At 61.1% G+C, this 23,852-nt stretch overlaps 1 protein-coding gene across 2 annotated transcripts in view; it reads right to left on the minus strand.

Annotated features, from left to right (window-relative positions):
* The window catches only part of RUSC2 (RUN and SH3 domain containing 2), a 46,401-nt gene extending 24,176 nt beyond the window's left edge, over positions 1–22,225 (minus strand). The window contains exons 1-2 of one of the 2 annotated variants that reach the window (XM_053293766.1): positions 21,787–22,225; positions 887–2,809 (exon numbers count right to left, since the gene is read on the minus strand). In XM_053293766.1, the coding sequence (XP_053149741.1) occupies positions 887–2,696 (1,810 nt within the window). In that variant the 5' untranslated portion in view covers positions 2,697–2,809; positions 21,787–22,225. Of the gene's footprint in view, positions 1–886; positions 2,810–21,666; positions 21,754–21,786 lie in introns of those variants that run through there. The other variant, XM_053293767.1, reaches the window with a different exon arrangement.
* Positions 22,226–23,852: the final 1,627 nt, after the last annotated feature.

The following is a 23,852-nucleotide window of genomic DNA, read 5'->3' on the forward strand; positions in this document are numbered from 1 at the left end:
CTTAATCCAAGGAGCCCAGAGCGGTGTACTACATAGTTAAGTTTCTCCTCACAACAACCCTGTGAAGTAGGCTAGGCTGAGAGAGAAGTGACTGGCCCAGAGTCACCCAGCAAGTCTCATGGCTGAAGGGGGATTTGAACTCGGGTCTCCCCAGTCCTAGTCCAGCACTACACCACGCTGGCTCTCAATCACTTTTGGAGCGTCCGCATTTTTATTTTGGAACATATAAGCTTTTTATGAAATATTGTAATAACCAATGGTTGTATGCAATGAACAAACTCTTAGAGAAAGAGAGAGAGAACTGATAAAGGCAAAGAATTTCTGTTTCCAAAAGTCACATTTCGCCAGATCTAAACATGCCTTGGAGATGATCCCACTGACCCACCTAGAGGCGGTTTACAAACCCTAACATGCCGCCCCCACCTACCCACCCCCCACCCACGGGCAGAAGTGCTTCCCGGCAGCACCTACGCTGTCCACAGCGTGCCCCAGCAAAGGACGGGGTCCCCATTTCACCCACAGGAAGCAGGCATCGCATCCGTGGACAATACGGACCGCCCTCCCTCCCTCCCTGACAGGCCTCGGTTGGCTCCAGAAGGGAAAGTGGGGCTGCTGGTGCCTAGAGAGCCACGGGCCCCTCCATCCACGGCAGCCAGTCTGGAGGCCAACTCAGGACGCCCCTTGGCAACCCCCATCCCGTCTCCAAGCTGCTATGTAGGAATCACTGCTGGGGGGGGGAGATGCTGAGCAAGCGTGGCCCCAGCACCCCGGGTCTCGGGCAGAAGAGGGCACTCCAGACTGCCTCCCCTCCTCTGGGGCGTCCCTTGAAGCAGCCAGGAGAGAGGGGCCCATTTGCGACTCCCTCTCTGGTGGGGAAGACGCTTACCATCAGCTCGGGCGCGAACGTCCTTCTGTCCGAGGCCGCTGGCAGGGCCGCTGCCCGCCTCCACCCGGGCCGGGAGAAATGGCTGCTCGAGCCCCCCTTCTCCACAGGAAGGGGCCCCCCTCCCAGAGGCACCCAGCCCGCCCTCGGCGTGGCGGTGGTGGCCTCCGCAGCTGCGGTGGAGAGAGTGAGGCAAGGGCAGCGGGGGCAGGCTCTGGCTGTGGCGTGGCCCCCGCTTGTCCAGGAAGGCCCCGCTGTCCTTCTGGCTCTCCGGAACGGGGGAGAACTCCAGGGAGGAGTCCCGGCTGGCCCGGAGCGGGGGGGAGCAGCCGTTCTTCTTCCGGCCCTTGGCCAGCTCTGCAAAGGAGGTGACCCTCTTGGGGGGGGAGGAGCTCCGGAGGGCCAGGGCGGGGCTGTCGCTCAGCGGGACTGGGCAACTCAGCATGCGCTCCAAGGAGCCCAGGCGGCCGGTGGGGCTGCGGTCCAGGTTGCGGTCGTAGCTCCGGGAACGCTGCCTCCCGCCAGCGAGGGTGGGCGGGGAAACGTTGACACAGACCTGCCCCTCGACGGCCTCCCTCGCGGCCTCGCCCTGCGACTCCTCCCGGGAGGCTTCCGAGTCGCTCTCGGGCCGCTGGAAGAGGTAGTACTCCGTGGGCTGGAGGGGGCTGCCCTTGCCGTGCTCCTCCGAGCAGCTGGTGATGGAAGAGCCCGCCGGGCTGGGAGAAGACTGGGAGGAGAGGTCGCAGGTGACCAGCTTGTAGTAGTTCTGGGTGGCCACCACTAGCCGCGCTTGGCTCTGGAAGCAGGCCGTGAGGTCCGAGCCCTCAGAGGCACAGGGCTCGCAGAGGGGCGGGCAGGAGTTGCAGTTGGCGTCCAAGACGGGGGAAGCGGCCCCGTGGCAGCCACAGGCCTGGCCGGAGCCACAGGGCAGCTTGGCGTCGGTGGGGGGCGAGGAGCGCAAGTCCAGGTAAAAGGCCCCCGTCTCCGAGTGGCTGCCGCAGGAGGAGGAGGAGGAGGAGGCGCAGGAGCGGTGGGCGTGGGCGTGGCCGTTCATCTTGTGGTAGAGGGCGCTGAAGTTCACCAGGACGCCGTCCGCGCTGTTGCAGGAAGAGTCGCTGATGTAGCCCGGCGGCTCCGACTGGCTGGAGAGGCTGGAGCAGCGGCACATCCGGCTGCGGCCCTCCTCCGGGTTGGCCATCAGCTCGTCGGCCTCGCTGGCCCACTCCTGCTCCAAGGAGAGGCTGGCGGGGTCCCCTGCCTGGCAGCTGTACTCGTCCAGCTCCATGCACTCGGGCGCCAGGCGGCTCCTCTTGCGGGCCTCCTCGCCGGCCAGCTGCTCCTCCTGGCCCTCCGCCACATCCAAGCGGCTGGCAGCGCTCCAGGGCTTCAGCCCAGCCTTGGCGGCGGCGGCGGCATGCAGGTGGAAGGGCGGCTGGCCGGGGTGGAGGTGGAAGGACTCCTGGCCCGGCTCATCCTCGCCTCGCTCCTGGGCCTCGCTCCGGCTCCGCTGGAAGGGGTTGTGGCGCTTGGGGGGGGCCCCGGGGGCCGCCAGCTGCCGCCTGCCTCGGTCTTCTGGCGTCTCGGCCGGGCCCAGCTCGGAAGCCTGAAGCACGCTGCTGAAGAGCACGGAGCCCGCCTGAGAGAGGTCCCGCTCCGAGAGGCAGCTGGTCCGCGCCGCCCCCGGCTCAGACTGGCCGAAGGGGTTGCTCCGCTGGCTGGCACCGCAGCACGGCCGGTCGGGGACCTGGCAATGCACCAGGGGAAGGTGGTGGACGATCAGCGTTTCCCCGGCCAGCTGGGGGGGGCTATCCATCCTCAGCAGCGCTCACCAAGCCACCCGCTGCGCTGAGGCTGCCCATGGAAGAGCGCTGGGCTGCAGGCCAGGCCGCAAGGAGGCCGCTTCCCGGGCCGGCACGCAAAGGAGACCTGGGGAGAGAGGAGAAGGAGCACAGGGTCAGCAGGCAGGAGTGCAGCTGGTCACGGCCGGGCCGCCTTCCCAAAGCCCGCCCTCCGCAGCAGGGATGGAGACCAGCAACTGACAGCGGAATCTGGCCCGCAGCCCATTCACAGCAGGAACCGCCAGGTATCCCTGCACAGAGGAACGAGCATCTCCCCGCCTCACTCGTGGAGGAGACGCAACCAGGAGCTCATGGGGAGAAGGGCCGTGGGGGGCCGGTTGCCAGAGCCATCCGGGACTCAACAGTACAGAGTGGGAGTCATGCAGGTCTGCAAGGCGGCCCCGTGCGGAATGCAGGCCCCGGCCCACGGAGGCATCGGGGCAGCCCCCACAACAGCCAAGCCTGTGACTGGGGAGTGGCTGGAAGCAGAAGTCGAGTGGGGGTCTCGGCCCCCAGGCTTGCACCTGAGACCCTCTCTCTGTTCAAGCTGCAGTTCAGAGTGGAGCTCCCAACGACAGCCTCCGGCCAGGGCAGCCACATCCAAGGCCCGGAGCCATCCCTGCCTGGAGCTAGGAGTGTGAAGGTCTTGCAGCCACAGAGCAAATGCCCGCTGGGCTGCTCTCTTGTCTGGAATACCCACCAGAGGGAGGGGCAAAGGCCTCGCGTGCTCACTCACCCTGGTAGGCTGTGCTGAATCCTGGGAGGATGGATGGACCTGCCCAAGAACAGAGAGCTGGGCAAGGGGGCAGACAGTTCCATAACTCAGACTGGCGGAACTCACTGCCACTGGATGTGGAGGTAGCCACTGCCTTCGATGGCTTTAAAAAGGCATTAGACAAATCTATGGAGAAGAGGCGGAGGAGGTGGGTGGGGAGGGGAGGGGAAAGGCCTGCCACACTGGCTCTGAGCTGTGGACCTTCACAAGTATAGGCAGTCTGCCCCCAAATACCAGGGACCGGAAGCCAAAGAGCGGAGAGGGTCAGCTGCCTTCTTGCACTGCTCGTGGGCTTCTCAGAGGCATCTGGCTGGCAGCTGTGGGAGGCAGCAGGGCAGGATGGGCCCTCCTCAGCCTGACCCAGCAACCAGGTCCCCCCGTTGTCCCTGCAAGCAAAAGGCAGCCCCAGAGCACACCGGGGAGGCTGCCTGAGCTCGACTCTTGCCGGAAAAGCCTCTGATCTCCCTCAGCTGGGCTCAGGGAGGCGAGAGTCCTCTGGCGCCCTCCAGACTCACGGACTGGCCAGGGAATCTCCTTCCATGCACAGCGCCAAGCGGGCCACAAGCTGGTGCCATCCATGATGCACCTCTTTCTTAAGGTGCCACCCTCATCCTTTGCAGTAATTTATGGCATTCCTAAGAGGAGAATGAGGCTCTGGATCTCAGTGCAAGCTCATGCATCATCCAGGAGGGCTCTGCCATGTGCCAAAGCAATGCCTTGTAATTTGGCAAGTGCTTCCACGGATGCAAGGTTTGCACATTTACTTTGGTTTTGGCTAGAGGGGTTCAGGAAACCCACACTGACCTGGATGGCCATCGGCACCCTGATACCCCAAGACCAAGTTGTGCTAGGAATCAACACAGCGGGGACACCAGGAGTCTAGAAACTGGCTGGTGCTTTCCCCCACTCGACTGCCTCCATTTATTTGGGTTTAACTGGACTCTGACTACATACTGCCCTTCATGTCTCCACTGCTAAGAGAAGGCTTGTAACAATCAGAGGAGTGGGGGCCGGGGGAATACGAAAGCCCTCCTCTAGATGTGGATCTGAACCATGCAGTCAGATACAAGCACTTAAGCAAGAATAAATTCCCTGACGCGCCTAGCTAAACTGGTCTCTATCCTTCCTGCTTCCTTCCAGCTTAAGGAACTCCCAGTTGATCCCCAGCCCAAGGCCGTTAGTCTCCCCTTTCCCTGCAGTAGCTGCTGACCAGACCTCACTCCGAGGCCACTCCGGGGAGGGAAGACCTGTGCTCTGGCCTCCCCCTCCCCAGCTCCTCTCTAGGCTGGGGTCCAGGGAGCCCCTCGCTCTGCCCTGGGCCACAGGGGGCTTTCTTCCTTGGGCGGAGGGGAGGCCCACCCTCCCAGCAGTTCCTCGGACTGAGGCCTGGCCCTCCTCACTCAAGCCTGAAGGTCACTGCAAGACCCCAGCAGAGCTATGGGTTCCCATGGAGCAGCAAGAGTTTCCACAACCGAGAATTCCTCCGGGATCCATAGGAGGCAGCTGATATCAAAGGGCGAATTGTCCCATTATGATTTACTTCAGGAAGTGTGGTGCTATGGGGATCCCAGAGCAATGGCTGGGAGAGGAGGGCCGTCTGGGGCGGTCCTGGAATTAGGGGGCAGAAACAACCTAGGAACAACCACCCCCATCTTTGTGAGCCACCCCAGAACAAATTATTCTCTGGGCAGCTCACAACACAACTTTAAAACATACGATAAAAACACACAACACATTAAATCTTAATGTGTGGTATTTTAAATCATAACAGATCCAAAGGGGGGGGGGAGAAAATACAAAGTACAATACAAAGCCATTGAAGAACTCTTTAGAAATCAGAAAAGAACACTTTCTGGCATCTAAAAGAACAAAGTAATGAAGCCAGGTGAACCTCACTGGGGAGGCTATTCCATAAGCGGGGTGCCACCACTGAAAAGGCCCTCTCCCTAGTAGCCACCCACCTCACCTCAGTTGGCAAGAGCTTAAGGTCTGGGTTGGAAGAAGCCCCACTGGACAGTGGGACTTGCGTCTGGGTACACCTGTGCAGAATTGCAGTGTGACACCTTCTATGCGGGCTGGGGGATCCAACCCCCTCCACTTCTGCTGGGCAACACCGACCACTGGGGCCACATGGCCACTGACCCTCGTTCCTGTGAGCCCCCAGCATTAAGGCTGAGCCAAAGGAGCCCCCCGCCAAGACTCCTGGCCAAGCCAGAGTCACACCACACTGCCTGCACTCTGGCCTCTGTCCGGCCCCCTCCTCACTCTCCCTCCCAGAAGCCAATTCCACATCGAAGTCACCACTCGGAAGCCGCTCAGAGGCCGCCCTCTCAGCAGCAACACCCCTCCCCCAACCATCTAGCCACCGCTGGAAAGAGCCCCCCCCCAGCGTGGCACACAGGCACTTGGAGGAGTGGGGGGCTTCGGGGAATGTCCTTCAGGGGGAGCTCCGCCCCTCCCAAGGCTCCCTGCTGCCGAGTCTTCAGACATGCCACTTCTTGAGATCGCAGCTGAGCCATGCAGGGCAAGAGAGCTCTCAGTGGGGGGGGGGGAGAGTCTTACGGCTTCCCATTTCTGGTGGCAGGACTTTCTGTGGGCCAGAGCCCCCCCGCTGTGCTCCTGAAGGGATCTCCTCCATCGGCGAGGGGGGGAGAAGGGGAGGGGGACTTCCCAAGCAGGGGCCAAAGGCTCAGGACGCCCAAGGAAGAGCAGTTGGGAGGAGGCCCCCTTGGGATGCAGGATCCCCCGCTCAGGGCGAGTGCGTCAGCAGTGGGGTGGGAAGGAAGGGAGAGCCCAGGGGCCGGAGGAAGGCGCAGGGCCCTGAGTGGTGCAGAGGGAAGGCGCAGGCAGGCCGAGCGGGGCCAGGGCCCAGGAGCGGCCCAGAGGGCCAGGCGGCCACAGAGCAGGCGAGCGGGGGCCGTGGCTTCCGTTAACAAGAGCTTGGTGGGGAGAGGTCCTGCCAGGCGGACCCTCCTTTACGGGCAGCAACTGGGGCGATGCTAAATATTCGCGGGGGTGTGTGTGTTGATCCGCACTGCAGCCGGAGGTCGCAGGCTCACCTGAAAGGGGACCAGGGAGGGGCCCCTTTCGAAGACAGGCTGCCGGAGCAGCCAGAGGGGGCTTCGGTGCAGCAGCCAGCAGCACTGGGGGTTCTGTTGGGAACCACGTGGCCCTTGGGGCCGCACAGGGCAGGTTCGAAACCAAGCCGCGGGACGCTGGGCTCTGCCATCGGCACCAGGTGCCCTTTGCCACTGCCCAGCCCAGCCCCCCCCCACGAGAAAGGCAAGAATCCGCCCTCCAGGAGTTTGCCTGTCCAGGCAGATTTCCCAGCAGGCAGGAGCAGCGCCCCCTCAGGGGCCAGGGTTGGGGCCCCAAAGGAGGCACAGCCGCCGCTCCTTCCCGGAGCTCCATCTGCTCCTCTCTTCCCATCCCCTCTTGCCCCAGCATCCCTGAGAGCCGTGCTGCCTGCAGACTGGCCATCTGTCAGGTAGAGTGGGGCGGAAGTGTGCAACTCCACCTGACAAACAGCCTTCCGCAGCGGCTGCAAGGCTTTTTGGAACGGAAGCAGCAGCGTGACCGAGGAGCCCAGCCGGCTGGGGTTGTTTGCCCAGGAGATGGCTCGGCCCCCCTGCCTCCAGACTGGCCCTGCCCAGTGGCAGGCTGCCCCTCCTCTCCCAAGGCCCAGCCACTCCCAGGCTCCCCTCCCTTCAGGCCCCACAGATGCCACCTCACAGCCTTCAGACAGCCCCCTCCTTTCCTCCCACCTTAAAGCTGGCACCGGGTGGTCTCTTGCCTGTAAACACCCCCGTTGGCTAGCAGGGGTTGGCTGTGGGTCTGCTCCATGTGCCCACAAGTGGCCTGGGTGGGGCTGTTCAACTTGTACACTGCTGCCCCCCAGCACCAAATGAAGAAGCCTTTTCCATGGGGGAGCCAGGGGCCCCACCCAAGGTGCCCGTCAGCCACCCAAAGGGGAACAAGGAGTCGCCGGAGGGCCTGATTCAGGGGAGGAGTTGTGGCAAACAGACAGCGGGGGATCGGGGGTGTCCTCCATGGTTCCAGAGGCCTGCCTGGTTCATGAAGCCCCGTTTCTGCCCCAAACTAGGCGAATGTGCTCCTGGGTCCAGGATGGCTGTGGGGAGCTGCGAGGAGGCTGGGCCAGGCAGGCGGGACACTGGAGGGCCCTCTCTGCCCCCTTTGCACAAGGCGGAGGGGGGGCCCAGCGGCTGCCCAGGGGGACAGTGAAGGGCTGCCCCAGTGCCAGCAGCTCCCCACCTGGCCTCATCTTCTCGTCCCAAAAGCACAGGTTTCCGTGCCCGCAATTCGGGGGCTCTGCTCTGAGAAGCCTCCTCCCAGCACTGCTTCGCCACACTTCTGCTGTCCAGAGAGAAAGCAGATGGGCTCTGCTCCCAGCGAATGCAGGGAAGGGATTGGGTCCCCGGACCCAAATCAAGCTGCCTTCCCTGGCATCTCTCCAAGGTCTCCTACTGGTCCAGGGTTCTGAAGAAGAGCACTGGTGGGCAGCCAAATCCCTTGAGATGGATGGACGTGGCTCCTTCCTTCCTTCCTTCCTTCCTTCCCACCACGGTCTTTCCCTGCCAGTGAGGGCCCCGAGCCTGCGGGGGAGAGAGGCGGCCATTTCCCTTGCACCAGGCCACAGCAGTGGCACTCTTCAGCGGACGGGCCTTTCCATGGCTGGGTGGCCTCCTCTGCTCCTGTCACCTCCTGCAGAGGCCTGGCTGGCCCAGCCTCTCCCTTCCTCCTCCTCCATCCAGACCCCTCCTCTGCTGGGGAGCAGCCACCAGCTGACACAGCCTGGTGTCCCCTCCGGTCTCCCTCCAGTGCACTCCAAGGGCAGGGCTGGAGCCGGAGAGAGTGGCCCCAAAGGGCTGTGGCAGGAGCCGGGGGTGTGGTGGCTCCTCTGCCAGCTCCCCCCCCAAGCTCCTCCTGCCCACAAGCTACGCCTCGCCATGCGTGGGGCGTGGTGGGTGAGCAGAGACCCAACGAGGGCCAGGGAGGACGACTCGGCAGCAGGATTCGGTCACGGAAGCGAGAAGGGCAAGAGCAGAAGCGCCTTCTCGGAGCAGCCGGACGCGTAGCCAGAGCGGGGCAGGGCTGGGAAGAGGGTCTCTCCCTGGGATGGGGCGGGAGTCTGAGGAGGCACCCGTGGCCCTGGGCATGCCCCCCCCCCTCTTGGTGGACCCTGAGGCTCAAACATGGAAGCTCTTTTCTTGTTGGTTGCCGGTTATTTCATGAATGTATATTCTGCCTCTCCGAGATCAGCCGAGGTGCTTTACAAGGGATACCGTTTTAAACAGCAACAATAATCCAATACAACCATCGGGCACTAATGAGAAACAGGTGAAACAGACGAGATCTGGGGAACAGCTCAACAGCAGCCCCCCAAGCAACTGAGATGATAAGAACCCCGTCAAAACACAGCTCAAAGCCAACTCCAGACCAACAACAATACAACTCAACAGACCACACCGAAATGCTCCAGGAATGGCAAATCTGGTCACCCAGCTCTGAAAAGTCACCCAAGAGGCGCCAGGCACTCAGGAGGGGTGGGGGGGACTCTGATTGCCCCGCAGAAAAGGTACCCCCCCCACACACACACACCTGCATGGCCTTGGCATTAAAAGGATGAACTAGCAGACACCCCCACCACCCCCGAAACAGGAGCAGGTCGCTCTGAGGATCTGGCCTCGCTGGCATAGAGGTTGCTTTCTCAAGAGCCACACAGATCTGAAAATGGCCACAACCAAGACCTTTGGGGACCCCGTGCCCTGCAGATGGCGAGAGGCGAGCCAGACTGGTGGGGAGGGGGGCACAGATGGGGCCGCCGATGCCATTCTCATATGCAAGATCATGAGTGCCATCGTCCCAGGCCAGCGCCAGCCAGGAACAGAGGAGAACTCCCCCGCTGGCCAGAAGCAGGGACCCATGGTCACAGGGTTCTGCAAGCCTGAGTAAGGCCCCCCCCGGCGAGTATTTGAGGCAAGAGCCCCTCCCCTTTAGGCACGTACAGGCTGGCAGTGGGGCACAGTGTGGGTGAGGACGCCTTCCTTGCGCCAGGGCTGTGCACAGGAAAAGAACGGAGAGGACCTCCAAGGCAGGCAATGTGGGCATGGTGCGGGGTGTGTGTGTGTGTGTGCTGTTGCCATGCCTGCAGCAGCCAAAGACCAGACCCCCCCCCGCAATCCCCACCCCCACCCCCAAGCCGTGGCTCAGCAGCAGAGAGAAGCAACATCCCAAGCAGGGGGTCTGATGCACTGGCAGGTCAGGGCGTCTGGTCCCCCAGCCCCTCCTCCCCCACCCAAGCCGGGGGGGGGGCAGGATCAGCTTGAGCTCAGCTGAGCATGATACAAACCTCCCCTGACGGCCACTAGAGGGAAGCCCAACCTCCGGGGGGGGGGGGGAGGAAAACATGGCGTCATCCCAGCCGCTGGGGGCTGGCGGCCTCCTTCCAGCGGCTTCTTGGCCCCGGTGCTGCTGCCACTGCCTCTCCCCGTGGCCATTCCAGAAGGAGCCCGGCTGTCGTCCTGGACTCCTGCCTGCCAGTAACGCAGCAGCAGCAACGCAGCAGGCGGCCTCTCTCTCTCTCTCTCTCTCTCTCTCTCTCTCTCTGAGCAGCCGCCGCCCCCACTGGGCTCCTCTCAGGGGCAGATGCAGGCACAGCCAGGAAACAGGCCCCTCTTGGCCCCCCAGCGGCTGCCACAAAGGGCTGCTTGGCCTCAGGCGGAGAGGGCAGCAGCCAAGGTGGCGGCAGCAGCGGCAGAAGCCCTGCAAAAGGCCTGGAAGTGGCCCCTCAAGAGCCAGGATTCCAGCCTCAAGCCGGGAATGCTGCAGAGGCCCGGCCCAGCCTCCAGCCACACGACCAAGGTGCTGGTCCTGCCAGGAGCTCTGGAACTCTCTCCACGCAGCAGGTCTGGGAGCTCGGAAGGGGCTGCCGGGCTGCCAGCGTGTGGCCTTCACCACAGTCCCGAAAGATCAGCCCATCTTAGAGGGGAGCTGGTCTGGTGGCAGCAAGCAGGTCCCCTGGTCCCCTTCGCTAAGCAGGGTCTGCCCTGGTTGCAGATGAAAGGGAGACCAGAAGTGTGAGCAGCGCTGGAAGAGATTCCCCCCTCAGGGGATGGAGCCGCTCTGGGAAGAGCATCTGAGGTTCCCAGTCCCCTCCCTGGCAGCATCTCCAAGACGGGGCTGAGAGAGATATTCCTGCCTGCAACCTTGGAGGAGCCGCTGCCCGTCTCTGCAGACAGTACTGAACTAGATGGACCGAGGTTCTGACTCCCTAGAAGGCAGTTTCCGATGTTCCCATTACAGGTGTGCAAAGTGCTGGCAGCCGGGGGAGGTGGGTGGGTGGGTGGGGAGGGTGCAGCCTGCTTAAGGCCACCCACTGAGTCTGCAGCTGAGGAGGAGCCTCCATTCCGCACCTCTTCAAGAGGGACTGCAGCAGCATGCCTCTCGGGGGGGTGGGGGTGTTATGAAAAGGCTCCAAGCAAGCGGGGGCAAGGGGCTCATCCTCTCCGGGCCAGCAGCTGTGCAGGTCTTCCTGGGCACCCCAACTCAGAACCGGAACAGGTTCCCAGTGGGTGGCCACAACATGCCTCAAACCGTGCCTCAGCTCCTGCCCCAGCCCCAATGGCACCCACAAAGCAAAGGCCACCACATGCGGGCGACTCTTGTCCCAGACGGACCCAACTCACCTCTGGAAAGATCACAGTGGCAAGGGAAATGGCCACTTTTGCTCCCAGTGACCCAGCGGGGCTCAGCCAGGGGAGCGGCATGGCCAGGCAAAAAGAGCGTTTGAGGAACATTAACCTAAAAGCATCAAGAGGGGGTAACAAAAACTTATTTAAATACATCAGAAGCAGGAAACCTGCCAGGGAGGCAGTGGGACTCTTGGATGATGAGGGCATGAAATTGATTGTTAAGGAGGATATGGAGGTTGCAGAGAAACTGAATGAGTTCTTTGCATCTGTCTTCATGGCAGAGGCTAATGCTGACCATATACCCTCTCTGGAACTGAGTTCCTCAGGCTTGGAGGCTGAAGAACTGGGCCAATTTGAGGTGATGAGAGAGGATGTTCTAAACTGTCTGGAAAAACTGAAAAATTAACAAATCGCCAGGGCCAAATGGCATCCACCCAAGAGTTATGAAGGCACTCAGATGTGAAACTGCTGATCTCCTAGCAAAAATATATAAACTATCCTTACAATCAGGCTCTGTACTGGAGGACTGGAAAGTAGCCAACATAATAATGATTTTTGAAAAAGGACTTGGGGGGCTCTGAGAAATTACAGGCCAGTTAGCATAACATCTATTCCAGGAAAATTGATGGAAAGCATTTTCGAGAATAAAGCAGTTAAGCATATAGAAAAAGATGCCCTGCTGAAGGAGAACCAGCATGGCTTCTGCAAAGGGAAATCTTGCCTCACCAACCTTTTGGAGTTCTTTGGGAATGCCAACAGGTGTGTGGATCATGGTGATCCAGTTGACATAGTACACCTGGACTTCCAAAAAGCCTTTGACAAAGTTCCTCATCAAAGACTCCTGAGGAAACTTAGCAGTCGTGGGATAAGGGGACAGGTTCATGTGTGGGTTGGCAATTGGTTGAAGGATGGGAAACAGAGGGCAGGAATAAAGGGACGGTTCTCTAAATGAGGGGGAAGTGGGGTCCCCCAGGAATCTGTCCTGGGACCAGAGCTCTTTAACGTGTTCATAAGTGATCTAGAAGTAGGGGTTAGCAGCAGGGTGGCCATATTTGCAGAGGACACCAAACTATTTAGGGTAGTGAAGTCCCAAAGAGATTGCAAGCAGCTCCAAAAGGATCTCTCCAAAAGGATCTCTCCAAGCTTGGAGTGGGCAACAAAATGGCAAATGTGATTCAATGCTAGCAAGTGTAAAGCGATGTCTGTGGGGCCACCCGCCCCCTTCACATATACACTGATGAGGTCTGAGCTGCAACAAGCAAGAGGGGTGCTGCAAACTCTATCCATTATGCAAACCGAGATGGACATGCCGGATTCCCCCTCATTTCCCCTCCATTCTTCCAGCCCTGCTAGTCACAGAGAGTGGAAAGGAATTCCATAAGGGAACACAGTACCCTTCCGCCAGCCACCGAAATCTTGGCCCAGTTCTGAGATCTCCACAGGCATTGCACAGGCCCTTCCGCAGGGGTGGGAAGTTTACTTTTTCAAAATGGAAGCCAGGATTCTCGTCAGCCCAAGAGACAGCACCCACCCACCCCACCCTCCTCTGGCCCACAGACCCCCAGCAGCATCCACACAGCCCTGCGCATGCCAGGTGGTCCATCCAGGCCAACCACACTTGCCGGCAGGCAGTGCCTCTCCAGAGTGGCAGGCAGAGAGGGGCTCCCCCAGCCCTGCTGCCACCTACCAGCCTTTTCAGAGGGGAAGGCTTAGACCCAACCCCCCCCCAGCCCTCCGGGGGCTTCCACCCCCACCTGGAGGCGGGGGCAATGTGGGGAGGGGGAGAGACATGCAGGCACTTCAGGAGGGCTTCAGGTGCGTTTGACGCTGGTGCTCCTGGGGGCCCCTGAGTGGGACAGCCCACTCTGGTTTTCAGCTTGCTTCCCGGCCCTGTTCCGAGAAGGGCTCACCAGGCCAGCTGTGGTCAGTTGCTGGAGCCTCAGTTCCCCACCAGGAAAACAGCAAGAGGAGGACAGAAGGCCATGGAGGTTGAGAAGCCTCTGCCAAGCAACACAGCAGCAGAAGTGCTCAGCACTGAGAAGGGCCTGCCAGGCTCAAGTCTCCTGGGGGCCCCACAGCCGACTGTCCTCCTAAGCCCAAGAGGCAGCCAGTCCCGCTGCACAAGCCCCACAAGCCCCAGCCGGATGGCAACGCTGCCCCGGAGCCTCCGAAAGGTCACCACCGAGGATGCTGGCATGGCAGGAGGGCGGGGGTCTTCGGACTGCATGCAAGCTTGGAGTGGAGCCCCAGCCCAGCCCCCTTTAGGGCACAGCAAGGGAGCCTCCTGGGCAACCAGTGAGGGAGGAGAGCGCCTGGCCTGGCGAAGCGGGAGGCTGGCGAGGGTTAGCGGGAATTAAAGCGGGGAGCCAGGGAGACGGGTCAGGCAGGCCTCCCCTGCTCAGAGGCCCCCTCCCCTCCCCCGAGCCTGCTGGGGCAGAGACAAGGCCGACTAGATGGGGCCTTCTCTCTCAGGGCCTCTCCGGGACCCATCCAGGAAGCCCCCCTCGGCAGAGGGCAGGCCCGGAACGAGACCCTCTCCGCCGCTGGACCAGCCAAGGGAGGCATTCCCTCCCCACGGCCGACACTGCACCCAGCTCGGAATCCGGCGCAGGGTGCTCTGCAAAGCTCCAGACTCATCCTCACCCCGGCCCGGAAACGCGGCGCGCCCGGCCGGGGTGTGTGGAGGAGGAGGAGGAGGAGGAGGAGGAGGAGGAGGAGGAGGAGGGGCACAACTGGCCTAAGGACGGGGGGCAGCGCTTGCCTAGGAGGGCTCTCTGGGGCCGGCACACAGCTTCTGGCCGCCGGGCTCCGCGGAGTCTCTCTCTGTCCTCCTCCATGAAACGGCCGAGCCAGGAGCTGGGAGCGCAGCTGGCCGAGCAAGAGGAGAGGCCTCCACCCAGAGGGGCCTTTCCCCAGCTCGCGCCCGCCCCCCCCGCCTCCAGCGCCGTCCCAGCCCAGAAGCCGCGGCTACTGCTCCCTCACCGCCTCCCCAGCACAAGCAGGCAGCCCAGGGCGGGGCAGGGCGGAGGCGCTGTCACTCTCCCCCTCGGTCGGTGCTGCACTGCTGCGCAGCCTGCCCAAGCCGCGCCTAGGCAGGCTCTCCAAGCCGCGGAGAGCCCAGGCCGCTTCGGCCCAAGGAGCGCAGCCGCGGGGCCTGCCTGTGCAGGCGCAGGCAGCCTTGGTCTGCACGTGAGGAGCGAAACCCACCCACCCCACACAGTCACGGACACTTGCGGGGTGGGGGGGGGGGTCGCTGAGAAGGACGACTTGCCCCCCTCCCTCACATCATGCTGCCCCGGGGAGGGTGGCGAGAAATAAAGACCGCACCTGGGGCTGGCCTGCGGAACTCATTGCCAGAGGAACCCACAGCTTGGTTCTCGGCCCAGCCCTCCTCCTCCTAGGAAAGCAGCAGCAGCAGCCCCAGCCTGCCGCATTCCCCCCTCAGCCCCAGACAAGGCAGGCTCCAGAGACCCGCGAGGCCGCTTTGGCTGGCCAGCCAAGCCAGGTTGAGCCGGTTAGGGTTAGGGTGGATGAGCACTTGCGGCAGCGGCGGCGAAAGAAGAGCCTGCCCGTTTCCCTGGCCAGCTCTGGTCGCATGCGCTCCACGGCGCAGTCCACCCTGGCGGAGGACAACCGCTCCAAGCAGCAGGGGCCCAATCCAGCCCGCAGCCGAGGGCCTGGCAGAGCCCAGCGGTAGCGGTAGCAGCAGCAGCAGCCCCCCCCCCCCCCCCCGCAGCTCAGGCAGGGCTGAGGCTGCAGGCACACCTGGGAGGCCGCCGCCTCCGTCCAGGGAGCGCTCTGGCCCACAAGGATGGGCAGTGACATCTCCGGCTGGGGGTTATTTTTAACACTCCCGCCCGCCCTGCTCGCTCATGGCTGATACATTCAGAGAATGAAAACAGTCGCCTGTGGTGGGCCCTATTTATACCCTGCAGCAGCAGAGTGGGGCTGCATTTGGCATCCTGGTGGCTGCAGGGGTCATGACAGACCCCCTCCCCGTTTTGGATCCCGTGTGCAAAGTTGGCACAGACCCCCAGAAGGCATTCCCGGGGGGGGGGCAGCCAACAGGAGAGGCTCGGGACCAGGAGGTGCAGGAGCCCCCAAGCAGAGCTTTTGGGAAGGAGAAAGGGCCTTCCCAGCAGAGACCGCGCTGGGAATTGATCAGGGATCTCGAACCTGGGTTCAAGGGACATCCCCCCTCCCCGCCACCCATGGACTCAAGAGGAGGGTGGAATGCCCCTCTCTGAGCCTCAGTTCTCCACCTGTAAAGCTGGAATTGTCATGGCCCACCTTATATGGTTGTTGTGGAAGACACACACACAACAACGTAGATTGCATGACTGATAAGCAAACAAACTATTTTTAACGGGAGACCAGAATAAATTCAGGCTGAGTTCTAACTCCATTACTCATATTCACTGTCATGCATTCCTTAATCCTGGGGATTTCTTACATATTTTTAGATCTCCAACAACAAAATACAGCCCATGAAACAGTAAAACCTCACAAGACAGCCACCAAAGAGTGAGTAAGCTCCTGCTACTGACACAAAGATCAACCCTTTACAAGAGCATATGGAGGCGGGGGGGGGTTTACATTCTGGGGAGTGGTGGTAGATTTAAAGACTGGATAATGTCAAGAGCTGGTCTCCACAGAGCACACCTTGGTGGAGCAGGGGGGTCCGAGCACTTTTCAAAAATGGTCACCGGCCATGTGATGGAACAGCCCTTCGAGGGACCGAAGTGAGAGTTGCCAGCACAGAACCACTCTGGCCCCAAAAGACGCAGCAAGGCTGGGAGAAGAAAGAAGCCAGTCTGAGGACTGGGGGGAGAAAAGTGGGCCCAGAGAGCGCCTCCGAGGACTCCTCAACCGGAAGGCAGAGATTCATCAACAGAAGCACACAATATGGCACCTCATGGCCCCAGTTACGGGAGGGAAGCCTTTGCTTGCAGGGAGCCCTGGAGAAGCTCTCGCCTTGCAGGCACTTCCCCAGCAAGGGCTGGGAGGCTCTGTCTCTGCTTGGGCCAGCCTCTCCTCTCCTCTCCTCTCCTCTCGGCTGGGTTCCTCTGCCCCCGTGCAGAGCCCCGGTTCAGGAGGAGGTGGCCAGAGCTGTTGTCCAGCAGGGACGCGGGGCCTGGCCTGCTAATGAAAAGGCCCAGTGTCAGCAGCACCACTGATGCTCCAGGGAGGGGGGCCTGGCTGGCAGCACAGGCGCAGCTTGAGAAACGCCACACTGCTGCTGCTGCCGCCCTGGAAGCTTGCCCTGCTGGAGCCTCTGGCACAGCCATGGTGGTGCCTCCTCCAGCTGGGCCACGCTCTTCCCAGAGCGCCCGCCTCCGAGTTCCACCGGGTTCTCCAGCCTGCCCCCCCCCGGCATTCCCAGACCCATCTCCTGGCTTGCAGCCTTTGGCCTGGGTCCCTCCAGCAAATATCCAGGTGACGGCTTGCCCCATCTGGTCTCTCTGATGCCAAGAGGAAAGGAAGGACGTGCCCCATGGACTACTAGCGCTTGGCTTCAACAAACGCAAACAATCCTAGAGCCCAGTCCATCATGCTGCCTTTTCTGTAACAGCAAACCAAAGATTATTATTTTTTAATCCAAGGTGAAAAACCCCTCCCAGTCACAATTTCCTTATAAGCTTCTCTGCCTCTTAACGCCGCCGCCTCCTCCAGGCAGGCACCCACCACTTCTCCAGGGGCAACTCGGAGGCCTTTGGATCAGGCGCCCTTGGAAACAGCCTTTCTTCCCTCCATGAGGCAACCTTGACCTGGCAACCTTAGCAAATGCAGCCAGGTCCCCTCTGCGCAGTTCCTCAGGGAGGTGTTTTTACCTCCCGAGGAAGCCAGGCTGGCATCTCCAGATCCTCCCGTCCAGAGGATGTGGACTTTGATTTTGGCTGTATGCAGATGAAAACGCCCATCCATGTCCAGGCCCCTGCAGCAAGACACAGGAGGAGATGGAGGAGAGTTTCCCAGCAACCCCTGTTGCTCTGTTCCCTCCATCAGGTCACCCAAAGGCTGCCCACTCCCTGCGGTTTCTGTCCAGCACCGCGGCACAAATCCACCTGCCCAGCTCTCTCAACATTAGGCGGCCTTCTTCCCCAAGGCCACGTCGTCGCCTGGCGCAGTGTGGCAGCAGCTCCTTGCAAGGGGTTCACTCCACAGCCTCACTCCTGTCTGGGATACTAGCAGGAAAAGGCAGCAGCAATCTCCAGCAGGTAGGCAGCAGACGTCTTCTGCTTCCTTTCTAGCCAGGCACAGGTGCTCACTGCAAGCAGAGCAGTCCCAAGGGAAGTGCACAGCCCCATGGCGAAGGTGGGGGTTCTCCAGGGAACAGGGGCGTGTGGGGAAGGAGACTGCCTTCCTGAGCTGGCTCCTGGTCTGGGAACTGCAGTTAGCAGGGAGCTGCCAATGTGACCTCTGCACGGGCCCCGAGGCAGCTGCCAGGGCCAGACAGACGTGCTGAGCCTCAGGAGAAGCAGAACTCTGTGTTGGTGCCTTCAGACAACACTCCAGACTGAGCTCCTGAAGATGGGCCACAGTTGGGCAGGTCTGGCTGGCAGGTTTCAAAGGCTGTCTCCAGAGCACCACGGCAGGTTGGCCTGCATTGGCTCCTTCCCATGCAGTGGTCTTCCCCAACTGGCTTCTGCTCCCATGAGACCCACACAACACTGGGAAGTGGCTGGGGCACCTCTTGGGGTCTCTGTGCTGTTGTGTGAGGCTGATTTGTCCTTCCTGCCACCTCTTGACCTTTCTCTTCTTGGGCTGCTCAAACCTTTGCAGAGATGGAGGAATCAGGAAGCCACATCATCCGAGGCAGACCATTTGGAACCCAAGAAACTAGCATTTCTGCTTTTGGGTCTCCTAAAAAACACTCAGCCAGGGGATCACAAGCTTTAATTTTTTGTCCTGCACCTTGAGTCTAAAAAAGAGCATCTTGTTGGAGAACTGGCTTCAGTGGGGCCGAGGTAGCTTCTGGCATGCCCTACATAACTCCATTGGCCCCTTTCCTTTCTGATATTTGGCCTGCCACCCCCCATACAAAGATGTAGGCCTTGCCCTTGACCTTTCCTCTTGCACTGTGTGACAGGAAAGCAAACTGTTGTGCGCAGCCTCTTCAGCAGGCAAGCCCAGGAAGCCTCAGGATGAGAGAGGCCATGTGGGGAATCTTCTTGGAGAAGATGGTGCAATGGTCATGAGTGAGAGTGAGAAGGCACTGCTGCTTATGTTGCATCTATCTTCTCCCACAGGGGAAAGGTGGCCCAACAGCTGGGCAGTGGGCAACAGATGCTCACATGAAAAGAGGAGGGAAAGACGCCTCCAGATGGATAAAGAGATGGCAAGAGGACACTGAGCTGCCTTAAACGAGTTGGAGTGTCTTGATGGTGCTACCTGGCAAGATCCTAGCAAGGTCTGCTGATTGGCAGGAGCCTGCAGGGAGTTGTCCAGATCAAGGCAGGCCAGACTAACCTCGTCTCTTCTTATGGCAGAGTGACTAGTTTAGTAGATCATGGGAATGAATGCCATGGGCCTGTTGGTGCACCTTGATTTCAGCAAAGCACTGACAAAGTCTCCCATGATGTCCTTGTTGACAAGACCGTAAAATGTGGACTAGTTTACACCATTGTTAAGGAGGGTTCTAGCTGATGGAACCACAGTAGGACTGGGTCTTCATTAGTGGTCCCACACACCCCTGGCGGGAGTTACTGAGCGGAGTGCCCCATCCTGCTCTTCAGCATTTTCATAAATGACGTGGAGGAGGGAGTAGAGGGAATGCGTCTCGGATCTGCAGAGCACACCAAGCTGGAGAGCAGTGGAACAGCTGACATCCCAGAAGACCGGCTCAAGATCCAGCCCAGTCTGGAGAGGGGCAAATATTGGGCCAAAGCCCACGAGATGCAGTTCAGCAGAGACCCATGTCAAGCCCTGCATTTGGCGAAGACAAATCAGATGCAGAAGTACAGGATGGGGGTGGAAGATCTGGCTTGGCAGGGACCCAGGTTCAGAGGAGGGCAGCCAAAATGGTGAGGGGTCTGGAAACCAAGCCTGGTGAGAAATATTCGAAGGAGCTGGGCCTGGAAAAGCTCACACGACTGCTTATGTTTCCAGGCTAAACAGAGGCTCTCATAAGGGGAGAAATGGCCGCTGTCTGGATAGACCTGGACACACAAAAGGAGGAGCAGCAGCAGCTCGCTCTCTGTGGCTCCTGAGGGCAGGACTAGAACCCAGGGCTTGGAATTACCAGGAAGCAGGCTTAGGCGGGACATTAGGAAGAATTCTAATTCTTCTAATTGGCAGCAGGAACAGTCTGCCACCGCCGCCGCCTCCTTCGCTGGAGCCGTGTCCATCTGTCAGGGATGCTGCCGCGGCCCTCCCCTCCCCTGAGCAGGCCACCCAGGGTCGGACGAGAAGACCTCGAAAGTCCCTTCCAACGGTCCTCCCTTTGGCCGTGTGTGAGTGGCTGAGATCCTGCAGGATCCCCTCAGGGGCCCAGGTGGACCAGTGTCCAGAGGAGGCTTCCCGCCTTGGAGAAGCAGGGCTGCTTCTTGCCCCGGGCTCCGTTTTCTCTGCCCTGGGCTTTCCAGGCAGATGGGAGCAAGAGGGAGCAGGCGCCTGCCCTGTGCTGTGCCTCTCGCACATCTCACCCCCTCACACGCTGACGGGGGCGGAGGGGGCGGCTGGGCAGGAACGTGCCTGTTTGCTACTGCACAGAGCAACACACAAACAAACGACAGGGCCCAGCATGCAACGTGCTGGAAGAATCCTGATGATGTCCCCTGCTTTGCATGTCCCATTGCATGCTGGGAGATGTAGTCTCCAAAAGGCAGACCAACCTCATTGGAATTAGCCTTTGCAATCTAACCAGCATCCTTGCAGGGCCAGTTGGAGCAGGGCGGGGGGGGGGGCGCACATTTTGCTGGCACCAGCTCTGGCTGCCTGCCCAGTGCCAGCACAGCTCTGATGCAACTCAGCATGGGGTGCAGCCGCTTGCCCCACACGGAGGAGGGTCTTCTTGCACCAGCCCCCTCCTCTGGGCTGCCAGGGACAAGGCAAAGGTCAGCCAGGCTGAGGCTTGGGGCGGTGGGGGGGCTTCCCAGCCCTGGCTAGTTCCTTCCTCCGCCTCACAGCCTGGTGCACACATTCCCTAACCTGGCTCTTGCCTGCAGCTGCTTGCACTCTGCAGCTGCTCAGAAGCACTCTCCATGGTTGCAGGACGAAGGACGGAGCCCCTCCCTCGCTGCTGGAGAGGAGGCTCCCGCCTGAGTCACTCCCTCCGCCTCTGGCTGAGCTGAAGCTGAACAGCGCAGCAGCCGCTTTGCTGAGTCAAGCCCAGGAGCCGTCTAGGCCAGCCCAAAGCCCCTGCACCTGACACTTAGGGGGTAGACTGCCCCTGGCCACAGAGGCTGGAACATAGGAAGCTGCCTTCTACGGAGTCAGACCCTTGGTCCATCTGGCTCGGTATTGTCTACACAGACTGGCAGTTCAATAAAAAAATCTTGTCCTACCTTGGAGATGCTGCCAGGGAGGGAACTGGGAACCTTCTGCTCTTCCCAGAGCGGCTCCATTCCCTGCTGAGGGGAAGATCTTGCAGTGCTCACACATCAAGTCTCCCCTTCAGATGCAACCAGGGTGGACCCTGCTTAGCTAGGGGGACCAGTCCTGCTGGCTGCCTCCAGACCGGCTCTCCTCTCCGATGTCAAGGAGAAGGTTCCCTTTTGGCTCATGGCCACTGCTGGAGCCCTTCTCACCTCAAATGTTCGGCTGATTCATTTCCTGCCTCTCCAGCTCGCAGCTGACATCACAGCATCATGTTTTAAACAATTATATAATATTGGAAGAAGAAGCGCCGGAGCGTTCACCCAAGGACAACAACTTTTTAGGAAGCCAAGCGGGGGGGGGGGGGACCCAGCTCAGGCCCAGGCCGGCTGCTGGCCAGGGAGGGGCCATAAAGGAGGGAGAGCCCGGCGTGGGGAGGGGGCTGGCGACGAGCACTGGGGCCTCCTCATCCCCCTCCCTTGCGCAGGACCCATCCACACAGGTCTCCTCGCTGCATCCCGGCCTGCTGTGCTGCTCAGAAACACCCTCCCCAGAGACCCCAGACCCTTAAACGGCGGCATCAGCAGCACTCCCTGGTTGTGAAGACGCACGCAGCCCTTCTCCCGCGGCTCACGGGGGGGAGCCGTCTCTTTGGCAAGGGGGTGGGGGACGGACTGTTGGTCGCCACGGACAGAACTCTGGCCCCGGCCCACACACACACACACACACACACGATGGCTTCCTGCCTTCATCCTTCGGCGGCTGGGCACGTCCCGACTCCCGGGGAGGCAGCGGTGGCCAGCCGCCTTCCCTGCTCTCTTAAGGCCAGCCGCAGCGGGGGCTCCTCGGCGGCGCTGCCAGCCCGGGCCGCTTGGCTCCGATGAGACACGCCCCCCCCCCCCCCGCGCGCGCCCCGCTTGCCTCCTAGTCACTTCTGGCCACCAGCAGCACCAGCAGGAGAAGCCGGGGCGCCTCCGCCTTCCCACCAGCCCGCTCCGGCCGCCCCGCAGCAGCAGCAGCAGCAGCAGCAGCGACACTCACCCAGGCTGGCAGGCAGGCAGCCGCCCCCGGCCTGTGGCTGGCCCTGGCCCGCGCTAGCGCCGCTCGGCTCCTTCTCTCCCGCGACTCCGGCAGGCAGACTGGCTGGCTGAGGGCTGGGCGGGGCGCGCGCCGCCCAGGAATGCCAGCAATGCGCGACACGGGGCCCCCCGGCGGGCGCTGCGGCCCGGAGCAGAGACCCCCGAGGGGAGCTCGCCGCCCTGCGGAGGCCTCGCCCCGGGCTCCGAGTCGAAGCGGCAGCCTCCGCCGGCCTCGCTCTCGCCACGCGCGGCTTCGAGCAAGCCAAGGCGTGGCTGCGTTGGCCGCGGAGGCGGAGGCCGGAGGCGGAGGCGAAGCTTCGTCGGGGGGCCTTTGGGTCGAGGAGCCAGACGAGAAAGACCGAGAGACGCAGCCGCAGCAGCAGGAGGCTGGCCTGATGATGATGATGATGCCTGGTGTGGAGGAGGAGGAGGAAGAGCTGCGCCTCCCTCCCTTAGAGGATCGCGGGAGGGGCTGGGGGGGGACAGGCAGGGGTCACACATCCCCATGACAGCAGAGGCAGGGCAAGCAAAGGAGGCCTCCTGGGCACAATGCACAAGTGGCCTACGGGACTCACTGCCACAAGTGGTGGTGGCCAAACTGGTTTGGGGTGATTGGGGGGAGACGCAAAGGGTGATGGGCTAAGCCATCGTGGTGAATGGGTGATCCAGTTGGGACACAATGGAAGCCAGGTGTGGGCAAAAGAAGAACTTCCAGAAGGTGCTAGAAAACCTCTACAGGAGAGGGAGATGGACAAAGAGCCGTCCTCCTCCCTGGGGCGGCAGAGTGGACCCAAGAGGGAACTGGGCCACTTAGCTACAGGAATGCCAGAGATGGAGACTGCATCCGAGGGCAGTGCCAGGCTGTGGGGTGCAGTCAGCCGGGCTTGAATGGGTCTGGACTCTCCTGGGAGGAGCACACATTTGCCAGGCTGCTTCCCCCTCCTGAGGGCCTCCCAGGTGACTCCAAACTCCAGTGCTGAACCCCGCTGTTATGCCTGGACTGCGCCGCACAGACACACATCACCAGCCATGCCAAGCACTCCTGCAGGGGTGTCCAACCAACTTGGGGGGGAGGGGTGCACCATCCGATCTGGGACCCAGTTCCTGAGAAACTCTGGAGGGGGCCTGCATCAATGCAAGGAGAGGTGGGGCCAGAGCTCCGTGGGGAGCCTTTGCTTTCTAGGCAGAAGGCCCACATCCAGCCCACAGCAGCATCTCCAGGTGGGGCTGGGAATTTATTTATTCATTATCATAAATTATTTATTTATTTATTTGACATAAATAAATATGTTAAGGGAATGGCCCTTGCCTGGAACCTCAGAAAGTCTGCTGCCTTACAGGACAAGCCATGTTGACCTAGATCAGTCCTGCTCAACTTTGGCCCCCTAGCTGTTTTTGGACTACAACTCTCCTCATCCCCAGCCACAGTGGCCAATAGCCAGGGGCTATGGGAGTTGTAGGCCAACACCTGCAGGAGGGCCGAAGCTGAGCAGGCCTGGCCTAGAGGGGCCTCTCTGCTTCCTCTGCCCATCAGACCCGTCAATGGCCCTGAGTCGGGGGGGGGGGGGGCGCTCTGTGTGGGATTTCCATGTCCAGCCACAGGTGCTGCTGGATACCAGGCGCTGGGGGGCAAAATGCAGGGCGCTGAGCCGGCTGGCCCTCTGCTCTGAGGCGGCTGCGAGGAGGCTCTTGTGGGCTTACGGTTGCCCAGGCAGCAGTAGGAGGGCCAGAAGGAGGGCCAGAAGCCACAACGCCTCTTTTGCAGCTGTGGAATACCCCCCCCCCGCCCCACTGCAACAGTCCCACCTCTGCTTGCTGCAGCAGCAAAGCAGTTTTGCCCCAGGACAACAAGCAGGATGGCCACGTGAAGAGAGGGCTGTGTGGGGGTGAGAGGGAGTTGCCCTTGGGGGCACTTAAAATAACTGCCACTGCCTCCAGGCCCTTTCCAGACTAGACCCGGCAAGGGGGGCGGTCAGGGTGTATCTCGCAAGTGTGCTTCCACACTTCCTGTGTTGTGACACCGCAGTC

Source organism: Hemicordylus capensis, chromosome 2 (genome assembly GCF_027244095.1).
Source record: "Hemicordylus capensis ecotype Gifberg chromosome 2, rHemCap1.1.pri, whole genome shotgun sequence".
Taxonomy (NCBI): Eukaryota; Metazoa; Chordata; class Lepidosauria; order Squamata; family Cordylidae; genus Hemicordylus; species Hemicordylus capensis.